This window comes from Acinonyx jubatus, chromosome E3, assembly GCF_027475565.1.
Source record: "Acinonyx jubatus isolate Ajub_Pintada_27869175 chromosome E3, VMU_Ajub_asm_v1.0, whole genome shotgun sequence".
NCBI lineage: Eukaryota > Metazoa > Chordata > Mammalia > Carnivora > Felidae > Acinonyx > Acinonyx jubatus.
In genome coordinates this window covers 11961545-11983793 of record NC_069398.1, presented here as the reverse complement: position 1 = coordinate 11983793, position 22249 = coordinate 11961545, and the positions used below count along the sequence as shown (strand labels likewise).

General features: G+C 39.1%; 2 protein-coding genes across 11 annotated transcripts in view; one reads left to right on the top strand and one right to left on the bottom strand.

The window, feature by feature from the left end:
• Positions 1-22249, bottom strand: part of ACSM3 (acyl-CoA synthetase medium chain family member 3) — a 62210-nt gene that overhangs the window by 24028 nt on the left and 15933 nt on the right. For 3 of the 8 annotated variants that reach the window (XM_053213012.1, XM_053213011.1, XM_015067156.3), the window contains exons 1-3: positions 16895-17054; positions 11944-12213; positions 11123-11333 (exon numbers count right to left, since the gene is read on the bottom strand). In XM_053213012.1, coding sequence (XP_053068987.1) covers positions 11123-11333; positions 11944-12162 — 430 coding nt within the window. In that variant the 5' untranslated portion in view covers positions 12163-12213; positions 16895-17054. Of the gene's footprint in view, positions 1-11122; positions 11334-11943; positions 12214-16894; positions 17056-22249 lie in introns of those variants that run through there. The other 5 variants (XM_015067157.3, XM_053213009.1, XM_053213010.1 and 2 more) reach the window with 2 other exon arrangements.
• Positions 1-22249, top strand: part of ERI2 (ERI1 exoribonuclease family member 2) — a 62377-nt gene that overhangs the window by 25348 nt on the left and 14780 nt on the right. Inside the window, exons 10-13 of one of the 3 annotated variants that reach the window (XR_008294492.1) lie at positions 8890-9010; positions 15882-15994; positions 16084-16263; positions 16382-16548. The gene's annotated coding sequence lies outside the window, so the exon portion shown is untranslated. Of the gene's footprint in view, positions 1-8889; positions 9011-15881; positions 15995-16063; positions 16264-16381; positions 16549-22249 lie in introns of all 3 variants that reach the window. The other 2 variants (XR_003415246.2, XR_003415248.2) reach the window with 2 other exon arrangements.

Sequence of the window (22249 nt, the reverse complement as noted above, 5' to 3'; positions counted from 1 at the left end):
TTGGCTTTTGCCTTTCAAGGGATCTTAAAATCTGTGACCCTTTTGACCTACTATGAAAGCATGTTAAATGCTGGATAATTATCTTCTATCTGAAGACCATTCATAATGTTCAGCTTGAAGAGAGGTTTTTTTTTCCCATTTTTTTAAAGAGAGTTTGGATTGTAGAGTAATATCACCCAACATTTATTGGCTAAATGTCAGATGCTATTCTAAGTGTTTTGCATGTTTTAACTTATTTAATCCCTACCCCCCCCCAAAAAAAAGACAAAACACAAAATCTATGAATAACTTGCCAAAGATCCCTGAAATGGAAAGTGGCAGTGCAGAGATTGAACCCTGTAGCCTGACCCCAGAGCTGTACACTTAACTACTTCAGTCCAGCACCTTTTAAAACATATGTGAATGTTTTATGATTTCTCTCCAAAGGGAAGGATCGAGGCATTCATCTTTTCTGTACTTCTACTTCTCCCTGCTGTAAATTACACTGTAAGTGTAGTGTAATGGTTAAGAGTGTATCCTGGAGCCAAATAGTCTTATAGCTTGGCCTTGGACAAGCCACTTCATCTCCATGAGTCTCAGGTTCTGCTGCTGTAAAATGAGGATTCTATAAGATTAATGAGGAGTAAATGAGTTAAAATGTATAAAGAGCATAGAACAGTGCTGACCAAATTTTAGCTGTTATTTTCTCAAAGGATTAATGGACTTTCAAGAATATGTCTATATCTGCATCTCTATATCTACATGTATCCATATTTATATTTCAGACTCCACCACTCTTAGGTCCAGACCCTCAGGAGAGGGCTGGAAAGTATACACTTCACAATGGTTTTTGCTCTTCCCAGCATCACAGCAGGAAAGGAAGATTGAATAACACATACCTGCTCATTCCTGGACTCTTGACACTGACTCGTCTTTCCATTTTGGAAAGCATAAGCCCCTCAGTGGAGTTCTTCAGGAAGCAGACAATCAGTACCAAAACACAAAGCTCTTCAGAATATCTTTCCTTTCTAATCAGGCAATGCAGCAATATTTATGAGGCTTTATCTCCAAGGTTATTCCTTAGAGATGTTCCACCTGGGGATAAGTGATTCTCCTGCCATGGCCTAACAGTCTTCTGTTAATAATTTAAAGGCACTCTCTAATGACAAGTTCACAGTCAGTATTTGATGCCTAGTAGGAGCACTTTGTTTAAACACATTACCCTTAGATAATTAATTTCTGCTAAAAAATTATTCATATCCTATTTTATTAAATTTCTTTTTTCTGTTCTTTTCTTTTCAATTTTTTTATATGAAATTTATTGTCAAATTGGTTTCCATACAACACCCAGTGCTCATCCCAACAGGTGCCCTCCTCAATGCCCATCACCCACTCCACACCCCATCACCCCTCAGTTTGTTATTAGTATTTAAGAGTCTCTTATGGTTTGCCTCCTTCCCTCTCTGTAACTTTTTTCCCCCCTTCCCCTCCCCACCCCTGGTCTTCTGTTGAGTTTCTCAGGATCCACATATGAGTGAAAACATATGGTATCTGTCTTTCTCTGTATGACTTATTTCACTTAGCATAACATTCTCCAGTTCCATCCACGTTGTTACAAAAGGCCATATCTCATTCTTTCTCATTGCCAAGTAGTATTCCATTGTATATATAAACCACATCTTCTTTATCCATTCGTCAGTTGATGAACATTTAGGCTCTTTCCATAATTTGGCTATTGTTGAAATTGCTGCTATAATCATTGGGGTACAAGTGCCCCTATGCATCAGCACTCCTGTATCCCTTTGCACTTCCTAGCAGTGCTATTGCTGGGTCATAGGGTAGATCTATTTTTAATTTTTTGAGGAACCTCCACACTGTTTTCCAGAGCAGCTGCACCAGTTTGCATTCCCACCAACAATGCAAGAGGGTTCCCATTTCTCCACATCCTCGCCAGCATCTGTAGTCTCCTGATTTGTTCATTTTAGCCACTCTGACTGGTGTGAGGTGGTATCTGAGAGTGGTTTTGATTTGTATTTCCCTGATGAGGAACGATGTTTAGCATCCTTTCATGTGCCTGTTGGCCATCTGGATGTTTTCTTTAGAGAAGTGTCTATTCATGTTTTCTGCCCATTCCTTCACTGGATTATTTGTTTTTCTGGTGTGGAGTTTGGTGAGTTCTTTATAGATTTTGGATACTAGCCCTTTGTCCAATATGTCATTTGCAATTATCTTTTCACATTCCGTCGGTTGCCTTTTAGTTTTGTTGATTGTTTCCTTTGCAGTGCAGAAGCTTTTTATCTTCATGAGGTCCCAATAGTTCATTTTTGCTTTTAATTCCCTTGCCTTTGGGGATGTGTCAAGTAAAAAATTGCTGCGGCTGAGGTCAGAGAGGTTTTTTTTCCTGCTTTCTCCTCTAGGGTTTTGATGGTTTCCTGTCTCACATTCAGGTCCTTTATCCATTTTGAGTTTAATTTTGTGAATGGTGTAAGAAAGTGGTCTAGTTTCATTCTTCTGCATGTTGCTGTCCAGTTCTCCCAGCACCATTTGTTAAAGAGACTGTCTTTCTTCCATTGGATATTCTTTCCTGCTTTGTCAAAGATGAGTTGGCCATACTTTTGTGGGTCTAATTCTGGGGTTTCTATTCTATTCCGTTGGTCTATGTGTCTGTTTTTATGCCCATACCATGCTGTTTTGATGATTACAGCTTTGTAGTAGAGGCTAAAGTCTGGGATTGTGATGCCTCCCACTTTGGTCTTCTTCTTCAATATTACTTTGGCTATTCGGGGTCTTTTGTGGTTCCGTACAAATTTTAGGATTGCTTGTTCTAGCTTTGAGAAGAATGCTGGTGCAATTTTGATTGGGATTGCATTGAATGTGTAGATAGCTTTGGGTAGTATTGACATTTTGACAATATTTATTCTTCCAAGCCATGAGCATGGAATGTTTTTCCATTTCTTTATATCTTCTTCAATTTTCTTCATAAGCTTTCTATAGTTTTCAGCATACAGATCTTTTACATCTTTGGTTAGGTTTATTGCTAGGTATTTTATGCTTCTTGGTGCAATTGTGAATGGGATCAGTTTCTTTATTTGTCTTTCTGTTGCTTCATTATTAGTGTATAAGAATGCAACTGATTTCTGTACATTGATTTTGTATCCTGCGACTTTGCTGATTCATGTATCAGTTCTAGCAGACTTTTGGTGGAGTCTATAGTGTTTTCCATGTATAGTGTCACGTCATCTGCAAAAAGTGAAAGCTTGACTTCATCTTTGCCAATTTTGATGCCTTTGATTTCCTTTTGTTGTCTGATTGCTAGAACTTCCAACACTATGTTAAACAACAGCAGTGAGAGTGGACATCCCTGTCGTGTTCCTGATCTCAGGGGGAAAGCTCTCAGTTTTTCCCCATTGAGGATGATATTAGCTGTGGGCTTTTCATAAATGGCTTTTATGATGTTTAAGTGTGTTCCTTCTATCCCGACTTTCTTGAGGGTTTTTATTAAGAAAGAATGATGAATTTTGTCAAATGCCTTTTCTGCACCGATTGACAGGATCACATGATTCTTATCTTTTCTTTTATTAATGTGATGTATCACATTGATTGATTTGTGAATACTGAACCAGCCCTGCATCCCAGGAATGAATCCCACTTGATCATGGTGAATAATTCTTTTTATATTCAATTGAATTCAATTTGCTAGTATCTTGTTGAGAAATTTTGCATCCATATTCATCAGGGATATTGGCCTGTAGTTCTCTTTCTTTGCTGGGTCTCTGTTTGGTTTTGGAATCAAAGTAATGTTGGCCTCATAGAAGGAGTCTGGAAGTTTTCCTTTACTTTCAATTTTTTGGAAAAGCTTGAGAAGGATAGGTGTTATATCTGCTTTAAATGTCTGGTAGAATTCCCCAGGGAAGTCATCTGGTCCAGGACTCTTATTTGTTGGGAGATTTTTGATAACTGATTCAATTTCTTTGCTGATTATGGGTCTGATCAAGTTTTCTATTTCTTCCTGTTTGAGTTTTGGAAGTGTGTGGGTGCTTAGGAATTTGTCCATTTCTTTCAGGTCATCCAGTTCGTTGGCATAAAATTTTTCCTTGTATTCCCTGATAATTGCTTGTTTTTCTGAGAGATTGGTTGTAATAATTCCATTTTCATTCATGATTTTATCTATTTGGGTCATCTCCCTTTTCTTTTTGAGAATCCTGGCTAGAGGTTTACCAATTGTGTTTATTTTTTCAAAAAACCAACTCTTGGTTTCATTGATCTGCTCTACAGTTTTTTAAGATTCTATATTGTTTATTTCTGCTCTGATATTTATTATTTCTCTTCTTCTGCTGGGTTTGGGGTGTCTTTGCTGCTCTGCTTCTATTTCCTTTAGGTGTGCTGTTAGATTTTGTATTTGGGATTTTTCTTGTTTCTTGAGATAGGCCTGCATTGCAATGTATTTTCCTCTTGGGACTGCCTTCGCTGCATCCCAAAGCGTTTGGATTGTTGTGTTTTCATTTTCATTTGTCTCCATATACTTCTAAATTTCTTCTCTTATTGCCTGGTTGACCCATTCATTCTTTTTTTAAAAATTTTTAATGTTTATTTTATTTTTGAGAGAGAGAGAGTGTGTGTGCCTGCAAGCAAGGGAAGGGCAGAGAGAGAGAGGGAGACACAGAATCTGAAGTAGGCTCTAGGCTCTGAGCTGTCAGCACAGAGACTGATACGGGGCTCAAACTCACAAACTGTGAGATCATGACCTGAGCTGAAGTCTGATGCTTAACTGACTGAGCCACCCAGGCGCCCCAACTCATTCATTGTTTAAAACTGTTTTTTTAATGCTTATTTTTGACAGAGAGAGAGAGAGAGCGAGCATGAGCGGGGGAGAGGCAGAGAGAGAGGGAGACACAGAATCTGAAGCAGGTTCCAGGCTCTGATCTGTCAGCACAGAGCCCAATGTGGGGCTCGAACTCACGGAGTGTGAGATCATGACCTGAGCTAAAGTCAGACACTCAATTGACTGAGCCACCCAGGCACCTCAACCCATTCATTCTTTAGTAGGATGTTCTTTAACCTCCATGCTTCTGGAGGTTTTCCAGACTTTTTCCTGTGGTTGATTTCCAGTTTCATAGCATTGTGGTCTGAAAGTGTGCATGGTATGATCTCAGTTCTTTTATACTTATTAAGGGCTGTTTTGTGACCCAGTATGTGATCTATCTTGGAGAATGTTCCATGTGCACTCAAGAAGAAAGTATATTCTGTTGCTTTGGGATGCAGAGTTCTAAATATATCTGTCAAGTCCAACTGATCCAATATATCATTCAGGGACCTTGTTTCTTTATTTATTCTCTGTCTACATGTTCTATCCATTGCTATAAGTGGAGTATTAAAGTCTCCTGCAATTACCACTTTCTTATCAATAAGGTTGCTTATGTTTGTGATTAATTGATTTATATATTTTGGGGCTCCCATATTTGGCACATAGACATTTATAATTGTTAGCTCTTCCTGGTGGATGGGCCCTGTAATTATTATATAATGCCCTTGTTAATCTCTTGTTACAGCCTTTAAAGTCTAGTTTGTCTGATATAAGTATGGCTACTACAGCTTTCTTTTGACTTCCAGTAGCGTGATAGATTTTTCTCCATCCCCTCACTTTCAATCTGAAGGTGTCCAGGTCTAAAATGAGTCTCTTGTAGACAGCAAATAGATGGGTCTTGTTTTTTTATCCATTCTGATACCCTATGTCTTTTGGTTGGAGCATTTAGTCCGTTTACATTCAGTGTTATTATTGAAAGATATGGGTTTAGAGTCATTGTGATGTCTGTAGGTTTCATGCCTGTAGTGGTGTCTCTGGTCCTTTGTGGTTCTTGCAACATTTGACTCACAGAGTCCCCCTTAGGATCTCTTGTAGGGCTGGTTTAGTGGTGATGAATTCCTTCAATTTTTGTTTGTTTGGGAAGACCTGTATCTTTCCTTCTATTCTGAATGACAGACTTGCTGGATAAAGGATTCTTGGCTGCATATTTTTTCTGTTCATCACATTGAAGATTTCCTACCATTCCTTTCTGGCCTGCCAAGTTTCAGTAGATAGATCTGCTACTACCCGTATGTGTCTACCTTTGTGTGTTAAGGCCCATTTATCCCTAGCTGCTTTCAGAATTCTCTCTTTATCCTTGTATTTTGCCAGTTTCACTATGATATGTCGTGCAGAAGATCAATTCAAGTTACATCTGAAGGGAGTTCTCTGCCTCTTGGATTTTGATGCCTGTTTCCTTCCCCAGAGGGATTTTGATGCCTTCCTTTCCTCAGGGAACTTCTCAGCTATGATTTGTTCAAGTACACCTTCAGCCCCTTTCTCTCTCTCCTTCTTCTTCTGGAATTCCTATGATAGGGATATTGTTCCATTTGATTGCATCACTTAGTTCTCTAATTCTCCCCTCGTACTCCTGGATTTTTGTATCTCTCTTTTTCTCAGCTTCCTCTTTTTCCATAATTTTATCTTCTAATTCACCTATTCTCTCCTCTGCCTTTTCAATCCACACTGTGGCAGTCTCCATTTTATTTTGCACCTCATTTATAGCATTTTTTAATTCATCATGACTATTTTTTAGTCCCTTGATCTCTGTAGCAATAGGTTCTCTGCTGTCCCCTATGCTTTTTTCAAGCCCAGCAATTAATTTTATGGCTATTATTCTAAATTCTTGTTCTGTTATATTGCTTCAATCGGTTTTGATCAATTCGTTAGCTGTCACTACTTCCTGTAATTTCTTTTGAGGAGAATTTTTCTGTTTCATCATTTTGGCTAGTTTTCTGTTCCTTATGCGTTTTAAATGTTTGTTGTTTGCCCTGCACCTGCGAGCACTGCTATATTAAAGGAGGGTCATACACTGCCCAGGGCCTGGCCCTTCAGGAGGTGTTTTTTCAGAGATTGTTACTTGCTCTCTGTTGTTGTGACTTTGGTTATTTTATTACCCTATTCGTAATGATATTTTGGACCCTCCACCAGATGTGCTTTGATTTGTGCCTTGGAGTGGCCCTGCAAAGGAAAACAGATAGACAAACAGGAGACAAAAACATGCAAACACACAGACAAATAACACAAGCAAATAAACAAAAACAAAAACTTAAAGACTAAAAACAAAAAACCCAAAAGCACCGACTACAGGTAAAGAAGAAAGTGGAGGCAGTGCTGATGGAAAAGCATATACAAAGAGAGAAATGATAGGAACACGTGGTGGGGGCGGGGGGGAGGGGGAGAAAAAATAAACATTGATTAGGCAGAGAGACTAAAAGTCTTAATCCAGAGAGAGAGAAAGGAAAATAAAGAAGGAAGCGAGGGAAATGAAACGAAGATAAAGTTACCCAGACAGAGAAATTATATGGCTTGATTATTCCAGAGAGAGAGAAAGGAGTGTAAAGGAGGTGTAGAACATGTATCAAGACAATGGATTAAATATGTCTGTTTAGACAGCCCAATAACCAGAGTAACCAGCCTAGGGGAGAGAAGAGATAAGGAGAAGAAATTGGGGGTGGGGGGAGAATATATCTATATATCCATAATTGACCTAGAGTTAATCCAGGCAATGCTGCATTGCTTGTCGGGAGGACCTGTCTGCAGGGTCTGTGCCAATCAATTGGATATGCAGTTACCCAGTGCAAGGAGGCATGGTTTGGCGTATTCTGAACCCACCTCCACTATGAGCCCTGGGAGTGATCCTTGAGGCCTCACTTTGGTGGTGGTGGTGGGATGGGGGGGGGGGGGAGGGAATGGTGATTCCCCAGTCTCTTCTCCACAGAGCCAGACCTGGTGGACTCAGTTTGAGTAGTCCTCACTGTGCCGGGGCGCAGACGGGGGGGTCCTTCTGGCTCCACTCGGCCAACTCCCCTGACTCTGTGCTTGGCTAGGATTCAAAGTCCAGCTCAGTGCGCTCTGGCGCTGGGGAAGCACCTCTCAGTGCGGCGATATGTGGTCTCGACTGGCTTTGTCTGTGCCTCTACACTTCAGGGAGGACAGCCTTCTCCTACTGCGGACTCAGTTGCTGCCCTCACTGCGAGCCCACAGGGTGGCAGATGCAGGCAGGCTTTGTCTTTTCCCACAGCACTCCAGGGAGACAGCTGCCTTTTTCTCCTGCAGACTGCGCCCTTGGCCCAGCCACTGTGCCCAAGGGGTGGAGGATGCAGGCAGGTTCTGTACTATCATGCAGCCCTCCAGGGAGGGAACCACTTTCTCCAACTGTGGACTGAGCTCTGGCCTACCACCACATCCAGGGCTGGCTCCCCTCCACCCCAGGTGCATGAACAGGGAGCCAGCCCCAGTCGGAAGAAAGCCCTGCAGTTAGAGATCAGATCCCTCTCAGTCTCAATCCCAGTCCGAGGTCTTTCTCCTGTCTAGATACAGTCCTGCACTTCCCTAGCCACTCTTTCTCTTCCCTTTGTCTCTTTGCAGAAGGGGTTCCCTCCCCTCCGTGCCCATGCAGCCTTTTTTTTATCTCCCCCAATTCGCAGTTACCCACCTATCTTTTTTCCAGCTTTCCCATTTTCTTCCTGGTAGATTCAGTCTCTTTTCCTCGCAGGCTCTGGTGTTCAAAGTCCTTTAGTTTCTACACTTCTTTGTTTGAGAGGCATGGGAAGTATTGATTCCCCCTACTTCTCTGCCATGTTGGACCCTCTCCTCATATCCTATCTTTAAAAGAACCTATTAATAGTGATCAATCTTACCTATTAAAACTGCTTCCTGTCCAAATTAATCATTCTGGGAAGCATTACATTATTTCTTGTCAGGGAACAAAATGTTACTTTAAATCTTGGGGGAGGCCTCTCATTACCATGTTTGTGATATAGGGTGTATAAGATGATATTACCAATTTTTGCATTAAGGGTCAAAAGACTGACACTCGTAGCCCCTTTTCTCCCTGTTAACAGATCTACATGAAAGGACAAAATTTTTACAGAAGTTTGTTTGGTGGACAAAAGAAGTAACTCCCATCATTCAGTTTGGCAACAGGATTTGAAAGCCTAGTCCATCTACCCATTCCTCTAGGTGGTAGGTAATGCTTATTTTCAGAATTGTTAGTATATTAGATTTACCATTTATTGCCTCCCTTTCATCCTCCCTTCTAAGAGACTCTGCCTTACTTTCTGTAACCTCAGTAACCATGTTTGTACCAGATGAACTTGCCTCTGACCACATCTGACTGGCCTAACCCAAGCCATGCCAATCAGATTCTGCCTCAATTTTTGATTTAAGAGACTGAGAACATACAGAGTTAGGACTTAAGGCATCTGTGTGGCAAACCAAAGCCACATGTCAGCCAAAATGAAGGCAGCAAAGAAATCATGTGTTAGCAGATGTCAAAATAACAGATGCTTGAGAGAGGCAGAGACAAGGGGCCCTATGGCTTTAAAGCAAAAGAAATAGAGAAAGAAGCTGCCCGCCTCCCTTGCAGAGGCCAGTTGCTCTTTCTGCACTTTTTTTTTTCTGTGAGATTCTTCAGTAGACATCCAATAATTATCCTTCCTTAATTGAACTAATATGAATGGATTTCTGGTCTTGGAAATCCAACATTCCCCTTACTAAGACAATGAGTATAGCAGCATTCATGAAACCTATCATTTTGTTAAAAAAGAAAAACTGTAAAAGTGGGTTCTGCTACTCCAGTGTATAATTTATATGTATATATGATATGGAATGTATAACTCTCCTCAATTGCAAGTAATTATTATGATAAATTAGAATGCTTACTTAATATAATGATTTATTATAACGGTAGGGATATGAATTAATTCAACCAATATTTTACTGAGCATTTACTATATGTCAACAATTGGAGGTACAGACATGACTATCTCATAGTCATTGCCTTTTAGGAACATACATAGTCCTATGGGAATGACAAATTTATGAACAAATGATATACCCAGACAACATAGTACAGGTTAAAATAAAAATGCATACATGTTTTTTAGGGGAGCTCAAAAAAGAAAGCACCTAATTGGGACATCAGGGTGGGGTTGCCTGAGAAGTGACATTAGAATTAAGACCTGAAAATCCAATAATTGTCCAGGAGGTTAAGTGTGAGGAAAAGGCTTTCCACACATAGGAAACAATGTGCACAAAAGCCAGGAAATGGGAAGGATCATGAACCTTATAGGAAACCACTTGCTACTCCTGGAGCACAGAGTATGAAAACAATGAAGGGAAGATAGTTCAAACCTTCCATGACAAACTAAAGAAGTTCAGATGTTACCAGGTAGGCAATGGAGAGTTATTAAATCATGTCAAGCAGCATAATGACAGGATAGAATGTGCATTTTAGAAAGAACAGTAGCTATGGAGAATGAATTGCGTAGGAGTAAAGTGGGCACACACAAGACCAGAATTAGGAAGACTCTTGGGCAAGTCCATTCAGGAGATGGTAAACACGTGAAGTAAGGCAATGGCGATGGAATTGGAGAAGAAGAGGGACTCAAGGGGCACGTAGAAAGTCAAATTTACAAGATGCAGGAACTGATTTGGAAGGAGGAGTAGCAGCTGCTTGGCTTAGGGTACCAGATGAATGGTAATTAACCATGAGAGAAATAAAGGCATGAAAGAAGAACTAGGGTAGGTTCTTTGAGTTTGTGGCTGCATTGAGATTCAGATGGCCATGAGTCTATAGGAGGAGAAGAGTGGTAGGTATGAGGGTATTCAATTGTTGATTGGCATTTGGTTAATAAACTTATTTCATGGGGCACCTGGGTGGCTCAGTAGGTTAAGAGTCTTGACTCTTGGTTTTGGCTCAGGTCATGATCTCAGGGTTTGTGAGTACAAGCAGCACATCGGGCTCTGTGCTAACAGCACGGAGAATCTCTCTCTCCCTCTTTCTCTGCCCCTTCTCTACTCTCTGTCTCTTTCAAAAATAAATAAACTTAATTAAAAAAATAAACTTAATTAAAAAAATAAACTTAATTTCATTACGAAAAACCCAACTCATAGTTTAAGTCAAAAGATAGGAAATGTTTCCAACACATTTCTAAGGTTTCTGAGAATACTACTATATTGTGTATAGTTCCTCAAATAATTTACCCAAATGAATGTCTCATGATTACTTAGATGTTTTGGAAACTCTCCCATCTAGCCTATTTTAAATATAATCAGATTGCAAGCACTACTAACCTGTTCGCAGACAGGCTACATTTGCAAGCCACCATTCTGGGATCCTGGGCAGAATCACAATTACTCGATCTCCTCTTTTCAGGGCACAGGCTTCTGTAAGTATATTGGCAAATTTTCTAGACAAAGATCCCAGTTCTTCAAAACTCCATCTCACTTCTTCTCCATTTCCATTTATCCACCAGAAGGCTGGATTGGAAGGTCTCTTTCCAGCCTGAGGAAAGACAAACCAGTCATGGATTTAAAGGTCATTATGCAGCTAAATTCTATTTTAACTGACTTAATGGAATATTTTTTCCAGAATAAAATTCACAGGTCATTAGTTAAGACACACATGGAATATTGGGAAATAACTCTAGAGTCTTTATTTCTAGCTGTTGGGAGCCATGTCATTTCTTCCAGCATATGTCATTTCTCATTTAGCCTGATTGCTTTTCTTTCCAAGAAGTTAGAATTCTTGCATCCCTTTATATTCTCTCAGTGATATGTCTATGTCTTGTTTCCTACCATTTCTGACTCTTGAAATGATTTTCATTCGAGTCCTTTCTGGATTTTTAAGAAGTTAACCTATAATCATGCATTTTTATAACCATCACCTTTCTCAACCATGGAACTATTAACATGTTGAGCCAGATAATTCTTTGCCATGGGGACTGTCTTATGTATTAGAGGATGTGTGGCAGCATCCCTGGCCTCTAACCATTGGCACACACCTTCTCACAAGTCATGGCAACAAAATTGTTTCCAGACATGGCCAAATATCCCCTGGGGGCAAAATCACTTCTATCTGAGAAACTGTAGTTGGACTGGCCCTTGCTTCATACCTTTTCCATATTGGTCCATTGGTCCAGGATATCTTTAGCAAAGTTGAAATACTCTGGAGTCTCCAGTTTGAATTCCTGTTTCATGGATTCATAGTTGGAAAAATTCTGAGGAGGCACTATTCTATAATCTTTATGCAGTTCTCTCACAGAACCAGGGATTGCTAGGCGCCAAAAACACTTGGCACGAAGTAATGTCTTCAAAGTGACAAGAGGTAGCATCAGTCTTGCTGGATGTGTTAGCACTCAGGGTTTCCACAGAAACTAATCCATCTAAAAGACAAGTAAAAGGATATGTATTTGTCTCTCTCCTAAAGGTAGCTATACCCCAAAATAGCTAAGTTTTATTATTATTACTAACAATCATCCTAAAAATGCCATTCTCTGAGCACTCAATATGTTTTAAACACTGTACTTTGTTTCACTTACATACAAATTATCACTAAATCATCAGAGTAACTCTGTGACATGGATACTATTATCATTTCTGTTTAAAGAAAGAAAAAATGACGAAGCAAGGCTGTCTTAGTCAACTCTGGCCGCCATAACAAAATACCATAGACAGGATGGCTCAAAAAATAGACACTTATTTCTCACAGTTCTGGAGGCTGGGAAATCTAAGACCAAGTGCTGGCCAGTTCAGTTTCCCAGTATGGGCTCTGTTCCTGGCTTGTGGATGACCACCTTCTCTTTGTTTCCTCACATGGTAGAGAGAGCAAGAGCTCTGGTTTCTCTTCTCCTTTTATAAAAATATTAAACCCATTATTGGGGCCTCACCCTGTGACCTCATCTAAACCTAATTCCCTCCTAAAGACCCCACCTCCAAATACCATCACATTTCAGGGGTCAGGGCTTCAACATAAGAATTTGGAAGGGTCACATTCAGTCCACAACAGAGGCATTAGTTGGATCTGAACCTAGAACTGTCTGGTCCCAGCCCATTCTCCTGACTATGTACTACATACTATTGCCTCCCATATGCATTTCTAAAGAAGTGAAGATCTGGGTCACTCAGTTACTCTCAGTGAAAGCAAAGGGCCAAGCCTGCTTATCTAATTTAATCTTTCACCGTCATTTCAAGAGTTGTACAGACATGTTCAGGAGAAATTTCCACAGTGGGTAATCCATAAGTGAGAAAACTGAGAGTATCCCAGTACCAATTAGTCATGAAAGAACTGTCAAAAGTCCTTTGGTTTATAGGACATAGTTCCCATGCTCCCAGTAGGAGCCCACACAACCTTCCAGTCCAGGCTTGGAGCTGCATTTACGGGAGATGTAATAATAGGGCTTTAACCTTTAGGACTTTTGTGGGGGAGGACCCTTCAGGCCACTGAGCCCCCCTGCTTCTGTGGGAAATCATTTGATCATGATGTCATTTACTTGGCTGAGGTCTCATAAACAAAGTTATTAAAAACATGGTTCTAGGGATTGTAGGGTTCTCTTCTTCATACATTCTGTAATCTTCCAAATTTCCTACAATGAAATACCACTCTCATAATCATTAAATAATTTTTAACTGCAATTCTAGCTATGTGGTGTGTAAGGCAGCATGGCTATGTGGGAGAGTTTCTATACTGATATGTTGCCAAACAATAATTAATAATGTCAGCCATCAGTTTTATCCTAAATAGGTCTGGTGTTTGGGCATCATGTTGCTGCACCCAATGCATTATAAGATCTGGGTTCTTCTTCTGACCCTCCCACCTGTTTATGTGAAGACCAGACAAGTCACTGAACTTTAACCCTCTGAGATCATCTGGTTTGAGCTCCCCATTTTTCACCTGCAGAGAAAACAGAGCCCTGGAGAAGGGAAGCAACTTGCTTCAGTATGTCATATCAGAGTTAGAACTAGAACTCACATCTTTGGATTCTCATTTGAATGTTCTCTTTACTGTTGTTCAATAGGATTTCAGTAGAGCAGTGATTCTCAACTCTGGCTGTATATTTGAATCACCAGCACAGCTTTTTTAAAAATACAGATATCTGGGTATTAGACCAATTAAATCAGAATCTCTAGAAGATGGGGCCTGGGCAGCATATTCTTAAGATTTCCTCAGAGGATGTTAACATGCAATCAAGGTGGAGAATCACTGATTCAGAGGTTGTGATCTGTGAACCAGCAGCATCAGCATAACCTGGAAGCTAGTTAGAAATGCACATTTTCAGAAACCGGTTTTCTGTTTTGCCAATGTAGAGACTAATAGAACCCCTGTCAGAGAGAATTGTCCCAAAGATTAAATGAGATAATACATACAAAGTGCTTATCATGGTGTCTAGCATATTACTACTCTCTAGAGCAGGGGTTGGCAAACCTTTTCTGTAAAGGGCCAGATAATAATTTAGGCTTTCTGGGCCATATGTATGATCTCTGTGGCAACTGCTTACTTCAACTCTGGTTGAGATAGAAGCCATTGACAATACATGACTAAATAGACATAGCTATGTTCCAAAAAAGACCTATTTATGGATACTGAAACTTGAATTTCATATATGTTTCATGTGTCATGAATTATTATTCCTCTTTTGACTTTTTCAAAAATTAAAAAAACATTTATAATATAATATAAATTATAAATATTATATAAAGATAAATCCCATACATTTGGCAGCCGTCTCCCTTATTACAGAATTAGCATCAGGTTTCATTCAGCTGAAAGGAGTTGTTAAGTAGTAGTTAAAAACACTAGGTTTTCAGTGTTGTAACTTTTCTCTTTATTTGTAATTTTTTAGATCATGTCTTCAAATGTTTCAAAAAACAAAAAATGTTTATATTTTTACGTTATAATATTTATAGAAAATTAAAATGTAAAAACCATTCTTGGTTTGCAGCCTGTATAAAAACAGGTAGAGGGTGGGATTTAACTCACGGCTCTAGTTTGCTGATCTTTGGTGTTAGAATGTAAGTTCTATGAGGGTAGGCATTTAGTCTGTTATGTTCATGGGACTATCCCTGGTAAATATCATCGTGTTCGGCCCATAGTATTTGCTTATTTGTTGAATGAAGAAATGACTCAGAAGGGAGAACTTTTATATACAGTTTATTTCAATAGCTCAGGATAACAGTAGACCTGAGCAGTGCCTTTATTGCTTAATCAGATTTATATAACTACCTGGACTGTTCACATGTGGCTATTTAAATTTAAATTAATTTAAATACTATTTAAAAATAAGTTCTTAGAGTAACTGAATTTTAAGCACTTAAATAGCCACTTGTGGCTCTTGGCTACTGCATATAGATAACTGCAGACACAAAACATTTCTATCACTGCAGAACATCTCTTGTGGACAGTGCTGATCTATATTGATAATAGCTCAGAAGTGGGTGATATAAGGGGCACCTGGGTGGCTCAGTTGGTTAAGCTTCCAATTTTGGCTCAGGCCATGATCTCACGGTTGGTGAGTTAGAGCCCCACATTAAGTAGTAGTTAAAAACACTAAGCTTTTAGTATAACTTTTCTGTTTATTTGTAATTTTTTAGATCATGTCTTCAAATGATGCAAAAAGCATAAAAATTATACAGTGAAAAAATCTTCCCCCTGCACCCCCATCTCACAGCTGCTCAGTCTCATCCCCCCCACTCCCTTAAGGAACTACAATTACTTCTATGTATCTTTTCAGTATTTCTTTATGTGTATTTAAGCAAAAGATTCTTCTTTCTCCACCACTTTGACACAACAGGTAACCTAGAGTACACACTATTCTTCCCATTAAAAAACATTTTTATGACAAATTCTTGAAGGTCTTTCCATGTCAGTACATAAGTATCTTTCTCATTTTGGTTTTTTTTTAATGTTTTTGTTTTGTTTAAAGAGTGCATGGCATTCCAGTGAACAGCTGCACCATAATTTCTTAAGCCAGTCCTCTATTGATGTCATAGGAATTGTTTCCATTATTATGCATTTAAGATGAAATTTTGAAGCTATTTCCTTCACCACATTTAGAATCCTTCCAACATATAATGAAAAGAAAATTGACCAGTCATTTGGAGCTTAAAATGAGCCTAACCATTCTGCTCTACCAAAAAGAACTTATCAGCATCCTCCTCATCAAAGTGGTAAGATTGCCTTCTCCCCAGCGACGTTCTTTTCAGTGATCTTAGCATTTCATAACATCTATTTTCCAGGTTTCCAATATTCTTTGTAGGTGAAGGAGCTGAGCTAGGAGTACAGATGTTTATACTGAGCTACAGAAAACTCCTCTAAGAGAGAAAGTACCATTCCTGGTCAGCTGGGCTTTCAAAGTATTTAAGGTCTCATCTAAAATGCAAGCTCTACATCTATATAAACAGCAATGCAGAAGAGGTTTTAGCCGCCCTAAATCTCTGTAAGTATCTCTCCTACCAAGTAATCCAAGTAATAACAGTGGCTTAGCATATATAGCCTCAAAGCAAGGTGAAGCCCCCTACTATTCTCCCTAGCCCTAAACTTAACCTTCTCTATAGGATTTTTGGAGCTGCCCTTGATCACTTACTGGAGAAAAGTGGCTTCCCTGGATTATTTCCTTGGATTTTCATTTATACATTCCCTGAAGTTTCCCTAGAGGTAGTATGCATACTTTCTGGATGATGTAGAAGATGGATTCCTATCTGCCACTGAGCAGGGTGGAGAGGTAAGTAGACAGCACAATGAAAAACTCAGCTGGTACTTGAACTCAATTAAGTTTTTTCCAAAACATTTTACCAAGTTAACACATGCACATAGTTAAAAAAAAATTACATAGTACCAAAAGACTTAAAATGAAAAACTTATCTGCTATGTTTATAGCCTTTTGTGTGTACATACTCCTTGCTACTTACTAGATACAATTACACAACAGCTGAGAAATTCTGATAGAAATACTTTCATGAGAGCACTTTTGATTTGTTGGTTTTGCTTGCTTGCTTGTTACTCTTGCTCAAAAGTGCAGGTGCCAGCCCAGAAAACCTTACATAGAAGACAGATAAGGTAGTACTCACTAAAGTGAAAGATTCCAACACAGCTGGTGGTGATGGCAGACCTGTTTCCTAGAAGAGCAGCCCTGAAACTTGAACTCTCACTTCTGCTTTAGTCCTGGTAGTAGCCAACAGAAGAGGGAGAAGTAGTCTGACAACTGGAAGAAGCAAGACATAGAGGGCCCTTCCTGGATTGGTGGAGACATTCTAGAGGGAGGAGCAGGAGTTTCAGGCCAAGTTTACGCTGAAAGTTTACACAATTTTCTGCCACCCTCCCTTTTAGAGTTAATTATTTAAATACCCTGTAAGCTTTTGCTGGGGAGCTGGGAAAGTAATTTATTCACAGGAAGAAAAGTGTCTATGGAGTTGCTGGGGGATGGGTCCCATGAAGGAATAGAGGAAGTTTTCTCTTAGAAGGAGCAAAGAAAAAAGGACGTAAGAAGACAAAGAGGGGGTTTAAATGGAAAAGAAAGAAGTTAAGGGGTGGGTTTGGGTTGCTCTAGGTCTTAGGGAACCTGTTGCTGTGTTTATCTGTTGAGCTGGTGATGACTAAACATAAATGCTATCAGGTCATTCCTCTGCTCAAATCCTTCAGTGCTTCCTGGTTCACTCCAGGTCAAATCTCAAGTCCTTCCATGGACTACAAGGAACTGGTGATCTGGAACAGGGTCCTCTCTGACCACCACCCACCTCTCCTTCTCTTAATCTTCTGCAGCTTGAACATACCACACATGTTCCAGCTTTGGGACCTTTGAACTTACAGCTTCTACTGCCTGGAAAACTCTTCTCCTAGATAATCCCTTGGCTAAATCCCCATTTTATGAGGTATCCATCAAAGTGGTCTTCTCTTACTACATTTTCTAAAACAGCACCCCTCATTTTTTTTCTCTTTAATCTGTGTTAACTTTTTACATCTCTTACCATCACCCTTAGGAGTAAGAACTTTGTTTTGTTTGCTGATGCATCACTATTGTCTAGAGTAGTTGCTGGCAGCTTTTAGGCATTCAATAAATATTTGATTGGTAAATGAATAAGTAAATGACCTTTTCCGTTACATGTGACAGAAACCCAATTCAAATTCACTCAAACAAAATGAGGGATTTATTGGTCACTTTTTAGTTCTATGAGTTTTTGGTTGTTGTTGATTCCCTGGGATTATCTATGTAGATAGTCACATAATCTGCAAATAGGGACAGTTTTACTTCTTTCTTTTGGTTCTCTGTGCCTTTTATTTCCTTTTCTTGTCTTATTGCATTAGCTAGAATCTACAGGCTATGTTGAAAAAGAATGGTGAGAGCAGCTATGCTTGCCTTGTTCCTGATATTAAGTGGAAAGCATTCAGTCTTTCATGCTTGGGGGTAATGTCAGCTGTGATATTTTGTAGATGACATTTATCAAGTTGAGGAAGTTCTCCTTTATTCTTATTTTTCTGAAAATTTTTATCACGAATAAGCCTTGAATTTTGGCAAATACCTTTTCTGTCTCAATATCATCATGTGATTTTTCTTCATTAGCCTATTAATAAAGTGGATTTTTTAATCATTGAACCAGCCTTGCTTCCCTGAAATAATATATATTTATAGATGAATTCTATATACCTCTTGCCAATTTTGAGAAGTTTTCCATCATTATTTCTTGGAGTAATTTTCTAGCCCTGCCCTCTCTCCCTTTTTGGGAGTCTTATTACACAATGTTAGATCTTTTATGATAGCCCTACAAGTCTCTGAGGCTCTTTTTTTTTTTTTTTTTGTCAGTCTGGTTTCTCTCTGTTGTTAATATTGGGGAACTTTTTTTTTCAGATTTTCTAAATTGACCACTTTATTTAAACAGAAAAAAAAACCCCACAATTTTAATTATGTACATATGTGGGAACCCTACAAAGATATGAGACTCCTACGTTGATTAAATTTTACCATCAAAACTGTTACTTTTTAAAAATGTTTATTTATTTTAAAATTTTTATTTATTTTTTTAATTTACATCCAAGTTAGTTAGCATATACTGCAACAATGATTTCAGGAGTAGATTCCTTAATATCCCTTACCCATTAAGTCTATCCCCCCTCCCACAACCCCTCCAGTAATATATTGGGTAATTTTTATTTTTCTATCTTCCAGTTAACTAATTATTTTCTCTTCTTCCTCCCATTCTGCCGTTGAGTCTATCCAATTAAGTTTTTCTCTTATTATATTTTTTATTGTATTTTTTAATTTTAAAATTTCCATTTGGTTCTTCTTGATAATAATCTATTACTTTGCTGAGGCTTTGGTGTTTCAAGCATATATATTTACAATTGCTTGTTGAAGCATTTTTATTATGGCTGCTTTAAAATCTTTGTCAGATACTTCTAACATCTTTGTCATCTTGGTGTTGGTATCTATTGACTGTCTTTTTTTATTCAGTTTGAGATCTTTGTGGTTCTTGGTATGGTGAGTGATTTTCATTTGAAACCTGGACATATTTGTATTATGTAATCAAATTCTAGATCTCATTTAAACCTTCTGTTTTAGCTGGCTTTGTTTCACATTGTCCTGGCAGGGAAAGTGGGAGGACACCACCTCATTAGTGCCAGATGAATATAGAAATCTAGGTTGTCCACTAAGTCTCCAATTAAACTGGGATTGGGAGCAGTGCTGGGTGGGGATAGCAGTTCCAACTCCTCATGGGGTCTCTACTGACACTGGCCTGTTCCCTACTTGGCATTCTCTGATGCTACCCCAGTGGAGGGTATTGGGATTCCTTGTTATAGACTGGTGAGAGTAGAAGTCTAAGCTTCCCACTCTACCTTTTGCTGGCATAGGTAAGGATATGTGGAGCCGTGATTTTTTCTGTGGTATTTGGCTGGAGTAGAACAGATAATATTTAAAAGTTTTTTTTGTCTTGGTAGGCTGCTCCTTTCATGGTCCTCTGGTAAAAGACAGCAGGCTTTTTCTGGGGCTTTTATTGTTGGTACCATTGGTATTTCCAAGTTTCTGGCTTTTTCATCTCCCAAGTCTACAATATATGAGGCAAAAAAAGAAAACCCAGGGAACTGACCACTGGGTCATTCCTTAGGTCTCAAACTCTATAACCAGTCTGCCTTCCTCTCTATATCTAATGTCCAGGGATTTCAGTTGCACTTAGCAGGAGAAAAGAGAAGTCTGTCTACTTCCTCTTCCCAGAGCAGAAGTCCTCCCAACTCATTTTTTGAGATTAGAATAACATTGATAGCAAAACGAGACAAGAACACTGCTAAAAAGAAAATCACAGGCAAACTGAAAAACTATGAACAAACAAAAAGTCAAAAATAGATTTTTAACAAACTGAAATCAGCAATGTACAAAAACCAAAAATCCATTATGACAAGTTTGAGTTTATCCTAAGAAAAGGTAAAAGGAGAAAAACCAATATGAGCATTTCAGTGCACACATAAAATGTATAAATTTCAGCATTTATTCATGATAACCTCCATTGCCCTCAAAAGTAAAATTCAAGTGGAAGGAGATTTCTTTAATGTGATAAATAATGTATATCAACAAATTATTTTGATATTGAACATTAGAAACATTTTATGGTGAAATATTAGAAGCATTCCAACTAATTGAGAATAAGGCAGTGGTCACCATGACTAATTAATATTATACCATGGGGCACCTGGGTGGCTCAGTCGGTTAGATGTCTGACTTTGGCTCAGGTCATGATCTTGTGATTCATGGGTTTGGGCCTTGCATGGGGCTCTGTGCTGACAGCTCAGAGCCTGAAGCCTGGTTCGGATTCTGTGTCTCCCTCTCTCTCTGCTCCTCTCTTGCTCATGCTCTGTGTGTCTCTCAAAGATAAATAAACATTAAAAAAAATTTTTTTTTAATTAAAAAACCTAAAAAACAATGCAGAAGATAGCCTCCAACAAAGAGTTAATTATCCAACTTTAAAAGTAAGGGCTATGGCTGAGAAACCCTGATCTAATGTCTAAGTGGATTCAGTGCTTACTAATAGGCCTTTACAGATAGCTTGTCTTTCCTTGTATTCATTAATGTTTTTCTTTGTTAGCTGAATTTAACACCTACTAGATTTTTCCCCCCACAAGGGCTTATAATGACTGCTTTCCCTTGCTTAGTTGGTAATGCCTAACTACTGACTTTATACTGAGAATATAAAGTCTAGGTAAGAGTTTCTTGTGTTAAATTTTCTTTCCCTCAGAAAACTGTAGACCTTGTTTCACTGTTATTTGGCATTAAATATTACTTTGGAGAAGCCCAAGGTCAAACAAGTTCTGTTCTCCTGGAATGTGCCTGTTGTATAATAGAAAATTTGACTGGCCTTTGTCCCTGGTTCCTAAATCCTTGGAGACTCTAAATCCCTAGAATTCCTGGGTAATAGGAGTGCCTTTGTTATTCATGAACCCCTTAAATGCCACCTGAGATTATGCTAGCAAGGTGACTCAGGATGAAGGGTCTGGTCACCAGAAAGGTCAGCCATGTGATCAGAGGGTTGGAGCTTTGAAGATCTGGGGAGAGAAGGGGAACTGGAGATTGACTTGAGTCAAATGCCTAATGATTCAGTAAATTATGCCTAAATAATGAAACCCCAATAAAAATGGTGAAGTTTCCTGGTTGGTGAATATATCCAATATGCTGGGAGGGTGACATGCCCTGATTCCACAGAGAGAGGGCATGGAAGCTGTACATTTGGGACTTTCCAGACTTTCTTTTATGCTTCTTTTCATTTGGCTGGTCCTGATATATAACCTTTATAATAAAACTGTAATCCTAAATCTAGCACTCTTTTGAGTTCTGTGAGATCTAGTGAATTAAGGGACAGGAGGGGGTGGTAGCCAGTTGGTCAGAGGTTTGTGTGGTCTGGGGACCTGTGAACTTACAGTTAACATCTGAAGTATGGGAAGTCTTTCTGGGGACTGTGCTTTTAAAGCTGTGAGGTCTGATGCTATCCCAACAGTGTCAGAACTGAATTGAAATGCAGCACTGTAGAGCCTCACTTACTCTGCCTGGGTGCTTGTGTAATTTTTTCTTTATTCACAAATTAATTAACTTCAGCCAGAGGTGTTTTAATGTTGTTATTCCTATATCAGGTCTTATCTACAACAAATGTGTCTTATTGTTCTGTAGATTCTTTTTCTGTTATGCTAGTTTATGGTCATTCTCTATTATAATTTCTACATCATCCGTCGTAATGTTATTGACTTGGGTCCTTGGGCTCTCCAAGCAATAGGAATTGACTGGGGCCAAATGGGAATTTCCAGGCAAGGCTTTTATTGGGCTTATGCTGGAGCACAAGGGAGACAGTGCAAAGGCAGGGTCCTTCATGCTGGCTGTCAGAACAAAGGCCAAGGAAGTTTTTAAAGATGGTAAGGTGGGAAAGGAGTGATGCCTAAGCATGTAGGAG